The sequence below is a fragment of the Balaenoptera acutorostrata genome, chromosome 12, assembly GCF_949987535.1.
Source record: "Balaenoptera acutorostrata chromosome 12, mBalAcu1.1, whole genome shotgun sequence".
NCBI lineage: Eukaryota > Metazoa > Chordata > Mammalia > Artiodactyla > Balaenopteridae > Balaenoptera > Balaenoptera acutorostrata.
The window spans coordinates 39,496,036-39,509,517 of record NC_080075.1 but is presented as its reverse complement, the minus strand read 5'-3'; the positions used below and the strand labels follow the sequence as shown (position 1 = coordinate 39,509,517).

At 35.6% G+C, this 13,482-nt stretch overlaps 2 protein-coding genes across 8 annotated transcripts in view; one reads left to right on the top strand and one right to left on the bottom strand.

The window, feature by feature from the left end:
• UGP2 (UDP-glucose pyrophosphorylase 2) overlaps window positions 1-1,647 on the top strand; it is a 55,047-nt gene extending 53,400 nt beyond the window's left edge. The window contains exons 12-13 of the mRNA XM_057558195.1: window positions 6-46; window positions 1,195-1,647. Coding sequence (XP_057414178.1) covers window positions 6-46; window positions 1,195-1,302 — 149 coding nt within the window. The 3' untranslated portion in view covers window positions 1,303-1,647. The remainder of the gene's footprint in view (window positions 1-5; window positions 47-1,194) is intronic.
• A 601-nt stretch (window positions 1,648-2,248) lies between these two features.
• VPS54 (VPS54 subunit of GARP complex) overlaps window positions 2,249-13,482 on the bottom strand; it is a 150,463-nt gene continuing 139,229 nt past the window's right edge. For all 7 annotated transcript variants that reach the window (XM_007189731.3, XM_028168407.2, XM_057558190.1 and 4 more), the window contains 3 exons: window positions 9,602-9,709; window positions 7,583-7,677; window positions 2,249-3,650 (listed from right to left, as the gene is read on the bottom strand). In XM_007189731.3, coding sequence (XP_007189793.1) covers window positions 3,545-3,650; window positions 7,583-7,677; window positions 9,602-9,709 — 309 coding nt within the window. In that variant the 3' untranslated portion in view covers window positions 2,249-3,544. The remainder of the gene's footprint in view (window positions 3,651-7,582; window positions 7,678-9,601; window positions 9,710-13,482) is intronic.

Sequence of the window (13,482 nt, the reverse complement as noted above, 5' to 3'; positions counted from 1 at the left end):
CACAGTTTCAGGAGATGTAACATTTGGCAAGAATGTTTCATTAAAGGTGTGTCATTATGATGAAAATTACAGTTCTTAAAGCTTTACAAGACAGGTTTCATTTTCTAGTCCTAAATTTACCTTTATTTTAAGGAATACTTCTTAGTTTGTACCAGATTGTTTATAAGATATGCATTTTAAAAATGAAATAGCTTATTACAATATTTAGTATTAATACTGTTTTCCATAAATATACAACATGGTTAAAATATAATTGTTGTGTGTAGGCATTTTGTGGAATATAGCATTCAAGTGGAAAGCAAACACTATTAAATAATTGAATTGGTACTATTTTATTGAAATATGACAATATTTAAAATAGAATCACTGATAAATTAGCATTAGTTAACTAAAGATGACTATTTGAATCTGAATGAAAGTCGAAAAAATGACAGCTTTATTTATACTGTTTATACTGATTATAATCTATTCTTGTTAAAGTAATCTGTTGTTATCAGTATGAAGATGTTCATTCACATTACTGTAGTGCTTGGGTACTTTGATGAGTATCATTCCAGCCTAGCATAAGAAATAGGAAGGACTATGGGTATGAGTATTAAAGCTCAGAACCAAAGATTCAACAGTTTTTTCCTAATCAAATATTTTTTAAAAATTCCATACATACCTAGATTTCATGTGTTCTTCCTATTAAAGCTACTTACAGATCTTGGAAACAAAACAAAACAAAACAATATATATATAATTATTGCTGATACTGCTTCATCTAAACAATTTTACTTAAGACATGAAACATAAATCATTAAACTGTTCTTAAAAAAAAAACAACAAACCCACACCTGTACGTAAATATAAACCAAGCACCTTTCAGTTTACGAAGGTAGATAATGCTGGTGGCCTTCCAAGTAGTTCTTGGAAAGGGCCCGCTATTCTGTGGCGCTGGCCTGCTTCCCACTGCTAGATTCCTTGCCTCCTTATCAGAGATGGTACCACAGCTACCGCCAGTATTGTGACAGGACACATTACAGTTTTCCTTAATTTAGTGTTATTTGTTTTTGATGTGTAATATTGTTTATAAATGCACTTACTCTATTGTAAGTGAAGTTCTACATAAACTTGATAATTGTAAGAAAATCAGTTGCATTTTCAGCTGCACTTGCAAGTATACTCTTGTTTTTTGTTTTTCCTGTCACTTAGGGAACGGTTATCATCATCGCAAATCATGGTGACCGAATTGACATCCCACCTGGAGCAGTATTAGAGAACAAGATTGTATCTGGGAACCTTCGTATCTTGGACCACTGAATGAAAAATACTGTGCACACTTTATACTAATTATGGGTTAAACAGTTTCTTACAATGAAATGTTCTCTAGGATTATAAAATAGGCAGGTACTTTACTATGTTACTGTACCCTGCAGTGTTAATTTTTAAGTTGAGTTTTCTGCAGTATGCTTTTAGTCTGTGAAAAGCACAGGTGGAAGCAATACTTTTCTTTTTGAAGAAGATCCTGAAAGTTAAATTCATCTTAAAGTGCAATATTGTTTAATCTTAAAACTGGGGTAGCTCTGCTGGAAAATCTTTTAACAGAGGCCTCAATGATGGTCACTTTGAACTGCTTGTGGTTTTAAAAATAAAGCTGTGAAGCAATCCATGTGTACACTTATACTTTTCAATGCTAACTTTATGAAATGGTGAAGAAAAATGGTTTACTCTTGCTAAACAGTTACTCTGTCAGTTGGAAGACTTGCTCTTGGAACACTGAAGTACTCACTAGCCAGTTACCTAACAAATCCAGTTTTTGCATGTCTAAGAATCTTAACCACATCATTATTTCCACAGGAATTAAACCTGAAGGTATTTAATATCTTTCATCCAGTTCTAAAGCTGGGATGCCTGCCGTGTTCTCCATAGACTCTCCATTTATTGAAACAAAGTGGTGTTTCTTTTCCCAGCTGAAGGGGGTGGGGTGGGTAGAGGTAGGGCATTTCTTTCACATCCTTGTTCTCTAGTATAGCGGGGTGGGGTATAACTTTATAAAAAGTTCCCTTTCTTTGAAGCTTCATTTGTTGAAGCTTGCTTGTTGTTACTGGAAAATGTTCTTGAATAACCCAAATCAGGTCTGCTGGTAGTTTGAATTTCAGCTTTTCTCTAAGAATCATTTTCCAATTCTTCCATACTTGTTTTTGAGTAAGCTGCCTGTTTAATAAGTTTACTGTATACTATAAAAAAAAAAAGTTGTCTTTTAAAGTCTGGTAATTCTTTACAGCTTTATTTTAGACAGACAGTTTAAGAACCAATGACATACCTCTGTAATAATGATAAAGGAAAGAATTCCTCTTAGGAAACCAAAGAGCACAAAATAAGACTATTTCATTGTACATAATCACCACAAGGTTAGGCACTCTGACAGGGTTAGGCAAGATTCCTGGTGTGAAGTGAGGCACAGGCACTTTCATTTATAGAGTGCTGCTGATTCTAATTTTGAAGGTAGGTGTTATAAAAGTCTTTAAATAACTTACTCATCACCTTATATTTCTGGCCCCAACACAGCAGCCTATATTTTAACAGTTCTATTTCTCCCTGGTCTTTGTTCATATATACATTGAAAGTTACTTACAAATAAGAACCCAAGGCAGGGGACATACTTCAATGTTATGAGGAGTTCTCACTTTAACATTTAGATAAGTAGGCAGAATATATGAAAATGTATTCTTACCTCTGCTAGAAATAAAAAGGAAAAAAAAACACCCCAACCCTTCATAGATACTTTTTATAAAAATACAGCTGTTAAACTGCAGGCTTTCATACACCACATCTGAAAAGTATTTAAATTAGTAGTTGCATAAATGAACACCAAAATCTTACTCTTTAATTATTACTTACGATCAGTCTTTCAAGTATTTAGACTATTCTGGAAGGCTTTATGCAGTTGACATACAGTGGTGATGACAGATTAAATATGTGACACACAAAGCCTGAAACTTGACATTGGTCACTGAAACAAAAACTGAATTCCTAAATCCAAGCAATCAAAAGATGTTTATTTTTATAGAAAGATCTGTAAAAAAATAATTTTTCAAACAGCTTTACTTTCATAGAGAAAACTTTCTACAGAGGTTGAGTAAGATTTTAATATTTTAAATTGTACCATCATTAAATAAGGTGGGACACCATATGAATTTCATTGCACTGGAAGAAATGCAAAGCATTTTTTAATATAAAGTATACAGAGCATTCTAGTCAACTACAGCTGTGTTACAGCTATGTGTTCTTTTGGATTTGGTCCAAAGAAACCTGAGTCTGTTTCCAGAGAGAATGAAAAATATTATAGACACCTGATCAGTTACTCCTCACCGAAGGAAGCACACAAATGGCATTCCTTGTAGATCCCAGTTTCCCAACACTGATACTTTCCTTTTCCCCTTCCCCAACCCCAGTTCACTTTGGGTTCCAGGTTCAGTTCTTGAATCACAGGCATCCATATTTTCGTCACAAACATACACATCCCATGGTAAGATGAACTACCCAGTTTTCCAGTATGTCATCACCTTTTCTGTTCCCAGATCTCGGCCATATTTAGGTCCAAATCTTTAAGGCCTTTTAAGGCTTGAAGATTTCCAGTGTAAAAAGCTACATCTGCTGTGACCAACCTAAACATTGGAAAGAAAATTATTTTTAATCTCATGTTTTCAAATAATAAAGTAGCAATGCTCACAGAGTAATCTGAGTCCTATCCTAGCTGCTAGACTATGATTTAAAATTTGGACCAAATGTCAATGTATTTCTCTCAGCATGATTCCTACTATCATATAGTTAGATCATTTAATGTTCTCTCTCTTTCAACAGTGTTTTGAAAAGGAATAAACCAATGCAGGTTGGACTCAGTTTCATAATTAATTCTGCCCAATAAAATAAATTTATCTTAAAACAGTATGAAATAGAGAAAAATAACAAGTTAAATTTTTTTTTTTTGATCAGTTGTCACTAGAATAGAGTATACATGTATATGACTAGTGAACTCAAGGAAAAGAAAGTTTCCTGAATGCCATCCTAAGAAGTTAAATGAAGGCTGAGGCTGGGACTCATGTGTTAAGTACTACTGGATACAAAACTTGCTATTGACAATCAATGTAACAATACTTGACAAAAAGTAAGAATTATACTTTTAAGTATTTAGCTGTCACATTAATGCCTATCCTTGAAAAAACACTCCTGTAAAGAATGCTCAGATAAACAAGTATCAAAGCTCCACACAGAAAAAATAGGGACTGGTCTGATTAGACGTGTACGTTGACAGATGTGGCCCATGGAGAAACAAATAGGAGATCTTGATTAGTAGTTTGTAAAAGAAGAGGAAATGCAGCTTTGATACTTTAAAGAGCATGTAAGTTCTGGATTGCTGGACTACAAGGGGGCAAAGGTATTTTAAGCACCCTTAATATATGTATGAGTCTAATTTATAAATACACTCGTACTTATGTACTTAATGTTTCACTTTTGTCACATGGCAGAATTCAGTAAGGACCATATTTTTGTTTGAAACTCATCTGGGTCAAGGTGCTTTAAAATCCATAAAAAGAGTCTAAATTAGTAAGTACACTGAAACTGACAGCAATGGCTCAAAAAAGAACAAAGTCTTAAGGTTCCCACATGAAAAATTAAATGAAATTAACAAATCTCTTTTAAAATATCAAGTTATGTTTAATAAACAACTATTTACAGTCTATACAAGATAGTACCTAGAAAATATATGTTTCACATCAAAGTTGAAAATATTTGTTTGATAAAAGAACGTAAAAGAAAAGCAGATATTTGCAATATATATAACCAATGAAGGATCAGTTTGAGGGCATATGCAAAAATCTAAAATCAGCAAGAAAAAGATAATACCCAAGATAAAAAATGGGTGAAGAATATGAAGAGGAAAAGTCACAGATGAGAACACCTGAATGACAAATAGGTGAAAAGATGACAAACATTAGGAAATGCAAATCAAAACAAAATACCACTGTATCCCATTAGACTGGCAACAATTAAAAAAATCTAACAGCAGATGTTGGCAAGATGTGGAATAAAGGTGGGAATATAAACTTGGTATAGCCACTTTGGAGAACATTCTGGCAAAACCTAGTAGAGTGAAAATGTACATGTGATCTACTTCTATGTACATACCCTAAAGAAATGATCACACCATTACACATGCATAAGGAAAGATCTTCACTGTGGCATGATTGTAATGACCTAAAATCGATCACCAGGTGAAATGGAAACATTAAATATGGTTGATTCATGTGGGAGAATACAATAAAGCAATCAAAAATGGACAATTTATATATATCAACATAAACAATGTCGAGTAGAAAAAAGCAAGCAGCATATGTACAATATACCATGTAAGTAAAGTAAATTCATAAAACAGCTCCACATTTTTTTTTTAGATAAAGACAATAAATGAGAAGGACTTAAAGGATATAGACCAGATTTACTAGAAACATTGCCTAAGGGTTGGGGGAAAGGGAAAAGGACTGGAGATGGGGTCAAGGGGTACTTAAGCTCCATTTGGAATGCCATTTTTAAAAAAAATGATGAACATTTTTTTTTCAAGTGAAAATGACACATGTTAATAATGATCAATTCTAAGTAACAGGAATACAAATATTATTCTCCATATGTCTCTGTATTTTTAAAATGTCTTAAAATAGAGAAAAAAGAAAATCACATTAAAAAGAAAAAGTGCAGGACTGGGGAGAAGAAGGAATAGGGAGCAACTGCTTAATGGGTCTGGGATTTCCTCTTGGGGTAGTAAAATGTTTGGAACTAGACAGAGCTGGCAGTTGCACCCAGGTGGCGGCTGCGAAGGCACTAAGGACCACTGAATGGTTAACTATAAAATGGTTAATTTTATGTTATGTGAATTTCACCTCAAAAAAAAAGGTAAAATTTTAGAGCCATTTCAGGAACAAAAATTCCTTTTAAGCAGGTAGTTTATTATGTCTTTGGCTAAAGTCTAGAGATAAATTTTCAGGGAAAATATCTTTCAACTGATCACTCAAAGACATAGTTTGACTTACACAGTATTAGTGTCTTTAAAAGTATGTGGCAACGAAGATCTCTAAGGTGGTACCAACCCCCAAATAGCTTTATTAACAAAGAAAATAATAGGTGATGAATTAACTTGGATGCTTCAGAACTACTGGTCTGAGAAAAACCAACCGGTGAGATTTGGTTATGTGAATAAAAGTAGAAAAGTGTGAGTGGAATGGGCCTTTAATTAGCTTTGTATGAATAGTTTCTGAGAGATATTTGATATTTGCTATACTGTCTTTGAACTTTTCTGTGGCTTTGAAATTTTTGAAAATAAATAATTCTTTAAAAAAAAAAAGAAGAACCAGGTAATAATCAAAAGAGAGAATCAGATTTTTGCGTAAAACTCTTAAATTCAGCCTGGCTGACAAATTCAGCAGTTTGAAGCTTCCAAACAGTTTTGTGCAAAATCAATTCATTGTACTCTCCAACAACACAGGTTTGAACTGCGTGGCTCCACTTATACGCAGATTTTTTAAAACAGTAAATACTAGAGCATTACATGATCTGCAGCTGGTTGAATCTGTGGATGTGGAATTGTTGATACAGAGGAGCCCTGTATATGGACGGCCAGCTCCCTAAGTTATACTCAGATTGTCAACTGCTGGAGGGTCGGCACCTCCAACCCCCACCCCATCCCCCTCTTGCTCAAGGGTCAGCTGTACTTCTTTTCTTTTTAAGGGTAGGGCCAACTTCTGACTCCAAAAGATGTTTTTTACATTTGTTCCTATAAGTTTGAAACTTAAGCCTGAAACTCCTTTAAAAGGGAACAAAATATTCTATTCTTAATCCATGGAACAGGTAACACACTACAGAAACCATATAAAGGTGTACCTACATGATCAGTGCTTTGCACTTTGTATAATCTTTAAACCCATATCTTTATCTACATTGCTCTTAACAAAAATTCTGTGACAGAACTTTTTATCATCCCTATTTTTAAATCTAAGAATATTAAGACGCAGGGTAAGTGATTGGCCCAGTTATAGAGCTAGTAAGTGGCAGAACTTAACCCAAGTTTTCTGATTCTAAATCTATTTCGCCAATAATACATACAATTTGTTCAATGGCTTACAATAAAATATGTATACACTTATTTTTTGTAACCCTGTGAAGGAATTAAGGCAGATTTTATGGTTCTCATTTTATAAATAAGGCACAGAAGTTAAGTGACTTTCTCACAGTCATACAAAGTAGGACTTTGAGTTCTGTCTGGATAGGTGAAGACTACTGGGTGACTTAAGGAGGTGCTACTAATGTACACTGCCTCAAAATGAACATATAAGGTTAGTTAGCTAATTCACCATCTATAAAACACTTTAACACAGATAGATATAGATATACATCACCTCCACAGAGGGAAAAAAAGGCAAAAGTTTGCTGATTTTACAGTCTGGGGCCCTGGCAAGATTATAGTGGAAAAGGACAGCATAATGAATAAAAACCAATCAAACAGTTCAATATGGGAGTATGGGGTAAAAACATGTTGAAAACATACCCATTTTGAGGTCCTCCATCATTTATCACATTTAAGTGAGATAATTGCTTTTTCAAGTGGAGTTTGTAACTTGCATTAATTCTTAAAAATAACATCTGGAAAAGAAATAAAACTCAGTTTCTTAAAGCTGTATTGACATAGAAGACGTAAGTAAGTAATCACTATTATTTGCAGAAAAACTTAAAAAACCTTTTGCTTTGGCATATACTTTTAAAATGCTCCTCTGAAAGTATTTAATTGCTATTTCAGTATAGTTTTTCTCCTTAGTTGGATAAAAGCTCTTTTTGCTCTTTTCAGTAGTACTTCTTCTAGTGATATGGCTTATCACTGCCTTTTGCCCCTTAGTAGAAATCCTCTGGCATGTGTAAATGGGATCAACCATACAGGTAAAAAGAATAAAAAGAGATGGAGAATTCTGCAATGTATCAATATTAACTAGGAACTTGCTAGAGAAAAAAGTCACAATGGTAAAGGCAAGGCTACCGTTATCCTTCCCAATTACTTGGAAGTATTTTATTGCTTCATATGCAGATTTTTAATGCAATACTTCTTTGGGAAATGCCTGACCTGAAATTATATACAATTAATCTATGGAAACAATTTTGTGAAATATATTTCCCATGGGAAAAAATATATAAAGTCATCTATGGAAAAGTTTTATGGAATTACTGGTACTCAAGTGACAATAATGACATAAAATCTATAATTTGTGCCCAGCTTGACAAGAGTTCCCTTTAAATGATGATGCAGATAAAAATACATGAAATACCTATATACCCAGCTCCTGGACCTGGCTAAGCCTTGTTCTAGAATTAGAACTCAAATGGCAAGTCCAGAAGGTCAGAATGTCAGAGGTGGGGGATCTTACATGTGGAATGAAAAGGATGGCTTAGCTAGGAAGACTGAGAAAGGAAGAAGAGACCCTAGTGGGTGCTCCATATCTCAAGGCTCCTCCTCAGTCCTCAGAGAGCCCCAAAGGCGCTGGATGATATTTAATCATAAAGATGGTGTGATTAATGAAAACCTAGGGAAGCATGAAAAAATGGTAATAGCTAGTATAGGATGGAAGTCTGAGGTGGCATGGGAAAGGAGACCAGCAGGTGCAAGAGCAGGGAAGAGACACTGAAAAAGCTACTCTGCTCCCAAATACCATTTCCAAGCACTCAACCAATTAGAGACAAACTGAAATATTGATAAGAAACTTGTCTAAATAGCAGAAATCCTAGTGAAAGCTAAGATCATTAGTCATGTAACAACTAGGCTTGTACTAATTAGAACATTATATCATTCTACAATTAGACTTGAATGAGATCACCTGGTATAAAGGGAACAAACTAAGGTGGGTAAAGAAGACTGGAAAAAAAGAAGTACTGGAACCTTTAAAGTACTAGGCGAGGGAATTGAGGGAAGTCACGGGTAGGAATGTCACCGAAAAGTGAAGAGAACTCTGATAATAGTGTAGGGAAGACAGTAGAGACAGAGGGTGGATACTTCAAAAGTAAGAGGTGCCAAAGACTACCCATTTTGCTATTTTTCCTGATCTGTGCCTACTACACATCATTTATGCTGATCTAACAAATATTAATGTTAAGGCATACTGATTGAGTTACTTTATATGTCATCTCATTATTAAATCTATCACTAATTCCTCCCCTATCCAATTTGGATTATAATCACAGTGAGTAACATATTCTACTATTCATTGATAAATGCTAATCCTGATTTTCAAACTAATAATGTAATAAATGATGCCAGTAGAATCTGGGACCTCTGATGACCCAATGGACAAATGAAAATCTGCTTTTTAGAATGGCTGACTACACAGCAAAGCTACTATTGCTCTGGCCTGTCAGGGCAAGGAGCACTCTGAAATCAAGTCAATATAACAACTGGAAAAAATAATAATAATCATACTGGAATACAAACTAAGCTTAACTGTGCCAAAAGTACATAATAAAAACACTCCAATTCTGCATGCATTTTATGTTATATATAATAGTTTTAGGAATTACTACTCACTTGTGTTTGTTCTTCTGGAAGGAGATCAAATATAGCTTCATGCATTTTTGCCATTTGCTTACAAATATTCCTGAAACAGGCAGAAGGAACGGGAGCTTTCACTTCATACTGGCAGGGAAAAATAATGAGAATTATATTCATGTCCTCTGGATTGCATATTGTCCCCACTGTTCCCTAAAACATATATTTTCTACCCCTATACATCTAACTCTTCAACTGTGATCTGTGCTACTCATGCAAATCTCAAAAACTTTTCATTAAAAATCCTAATCTATTTTGAGAGAGCCAGCATAATTTAGTGGCTAAGAACATAGGCGGCTTCCCTTCTTAAGATGGACTGCTTGGGTTCAAATCCCAACTCTTAAAATTCTTAGCTATGTGAGATGGGGTGAGTTACTTCTCTATATTGGGTGAGATATTTCTCTATATCTCAAAGGGCGTGCTGTGAGGATTTTAAAAGATGGCTCATAAGAACTCAAACTAGTGCTTGATACCAAGTAAATACTCAAAAAATGTTAGCTACTATTCTGGCTCAAAATACGATAATGAATCATTAAAGTAGGCCCTCCAAATTAACAGATTATTTTTTAAACATGATTTTAAGAATGCGTTCAACATGATCATATCTGAAATCAATATAACTGGTAGAATTAAAATGTTCTTTTTCTTTGCAGGTGGGCCAATATAGTAATCATATTTACCCTAAGGTTAAGAGAAGACTTTTTCAGGCTTCCCTGGTGGCACAGTGGTTAAGAATCCGCCTGCCAATGCAGGGGACACAGGTTCAAGCCCTGGTCCAGGAAGATCCCACATGCCGTGGAGCAACTAAGCCTGTGCGCCACAACTACTGAGCCTGTGCTCTAGAGCCCACAAGCCACAACTACTGAAGCCCGCACCATAACTACTGAAGCCTGCACGCCTAGAGCCCATGCTCCGCAACAAGAGGAGCCACCACAATGAGAAGCCCGTGCACCGCAACAAAGAGTAGCCCCTGCTTGCCACAACTAGAGAAAGCCTGAGCATAGCAATGAAGACCCAATGCAGCCAAAAATAATAAATAAAATAAATTTAAAATAATAATAATAAAAAAGAGAAGACTTTTTCAATGATCTGTACTGAAAATTTTAAATTAGGTAAATTCACTTACTATTCTTACATCTGGAACAGTATACTGATATGATTTAGATAATCATCTTTTGGCCCACATTTTAGAATTCACAGCTTAAATTATGTATCATTTTCATTTATAAGACAAATTTGGGCTAAATAATTATATTTTAGATGCACTAATCGTATATAGTTTATTAAAATGATGAGTTCCAATATACTGCTGCAGCAGAACCATGTGGAAGTCACCGTGTGACTGGACCAAGCAAAGTCGTGACCACTCAAGGGTTTGTCTCTCTTCAGCCTAGAGATATATCAAACATCCCCTTATCTTTTTTATTAATAAGTTTTAAGATATAATTCACATACCATAAAATTCACCCCTTTAAAGTGTACAATTAACTTTTTTTTAGTAAACTCTTAGTTATACAACCATCACCACTAATTTCCAAACATTTTCATCACCCCAAGAAGAAACCCCATACCCATTAGCAGGCATGCCCCGTTCCCCGCTCCCCTCAGCCCCTGGCAACTACTAATCTCTAGAAATGGAATCATACAATCTGTGGCTTTTTGTGACTGGCTTCTTTCACTTAGCATGCTTTCAAGGTTCATCCATGTTGCAGCATGTGTCAGTACCTCATCTTTTTTATGGCTGCATGATATTCCATTGCGTGAATATACCATAGTTTATCCAATCAGCAATTAATGGACATTTGGGTTATTTCTACTTTTGGGCTCTTATGAATAATAATGCCATGAACATTCATGTACAGATTTCTGTGTAGACAAATGTTATCAATTCTCTTGGGTATATACCCAGAAGTGGAATTACTGGATCATATGGTAACTCCATGTTCAACCTTTTGAGGAAATGCCAAAATGTTTTCCACAGTGGCTGTACCACTTTACAATCCCACCCAGCAGCATATAAGGGTTCCAATTTCTCCATATCCTCACCAACACTTGTTATTGTCTTTTTTATTTTAGCATCCTAGTGGGTATGAAGTAATATCTCACTGTGGTAATATCGCCTTATCTTAACTATCCCCCTGTCCTGGGTTGAATAATTGCTTCCCCAAATTCATGTTCACTTAGAGCCTCATAAGGTCATAGTGGATTAGAGTGGGTCCTAAATCCACTTTCTTATAAAAGAAAGAAGAGGGAAATTTAGACACAGAGAAACACAGAGGGAAGATGACCACGTGAAGACAGAGGCAGAGATTGAAGTGATGCATCTACAAGCCAAGGAATGCCAACAACTGATAGCAAGCAGCTGAAGCTAGAAAGAGGCAGGGAAGGATTCTTTATTAGAGCCTTCAGAGGGAGCATGGTCTAGGGACACTTCTATCCTCCAGAACTACAAGAGAATAAATGTTTGTGTTATAAGCCACTCAGTCTGTGGGAATCTGTTATGGCAGCCCCAGGAAACTAGCATACCCCCAAAACCTTCCTTCATCATTGCTTTCCCTCAAGATACTATCCTTTCCATCTGACCTTCACCACACGTTTCTTCAGTCACTTAAACTTGATACTGTACTTCTTTATTCTCAACCCTTAAAGTTTGGTTCTTGCCACCACCCAAACTACCTTCCCTCCGCCATTAACAATCTTCTGAAACTTCTCTCTGGAAAAATCACTAAGGAGGTCCTAATTTCCAAATTTAGTAACTTTTCTAGTTTCCCTTCCTCACTGCTCTGCAGTATTTCACAGAATTTCACACTTGAAACACTATCCTGGTGCAGTACAATGCTTTCCCGGTTCCTCCCCTCCTAACCTTCCCCTTCTTCTATCTCCTGTCTCCTAAGTGCAAAGCTACTTTAACATTAATACCCCCTTATCTTCCTCATTTTTCTCTCATCAACATCGTTCAGTCTCATAACTTCTAATATATCTCTAGTTCTGAACCATTTTATTAAGTCACACATTTGTTACATGTTCCAATCCATAACTGAATTTACCATGAGCTTTCCCAAACCTGCTCCTCCTACCTGTTTCAATTACTTTTACTGGTATTATAATCCTCCTGATCACACAGCCCTGAAATCTCCAACTCAGTTTTTATTCCTTCTTTTCCTTGTTTCCTTGTATTGAATCAGTGACTAAGTCCCATCAAATATACTTTCATATTATTTTACACATTAGTTAGTACTCTAGGTCAGAATTTCTCAACCTCTATACTACTGACATTTTGGGCTAGATAATTTTTTGCTGTGAGGGTTGTCCTGTGTATTGTAGGATGTTCAGCGGCATCCCTGGTCTCTACTCACTAGTTGCCAGTATCATCCCACTCTAAGTTGTGACAACCAAAAATGTTCCCAACATTTCTGAATGTCCTCTGGGGACAAAATTGTCTTAGTTGAGAAACCCCACCCTAGGTGAGGCCTCAGTACTTCTCATCTGAAAAAATATAGCATTTTAACAAATCCAGATATTACTTCAACAAACACTTAATAAAACTTCCTGGCACATAGTAAGCTCTGAATAAATATTTTCCTGGATGTGTATATGTATGTATGTACATATGTGTGTGTAAATGCACATAGGTATGTACATATGTGTATGTGTAAGAGTGTATGTGCGTGCTTGAACAAACGTGTCAGCTGAAGTGTACAAAGATGAAACAGAGATAGTCCCTTTGGGGAGCTGGCTGTCGAAAAGTTCGTTGGTGTTCCAGAAAGTGGACACTACATTCTACAGGAACAGGGGTGAAGAACATTTAGGTGACAGCAGAGATGGCTTTCTAGGAGCACACTCAGGCTGCTGAGTCTTCA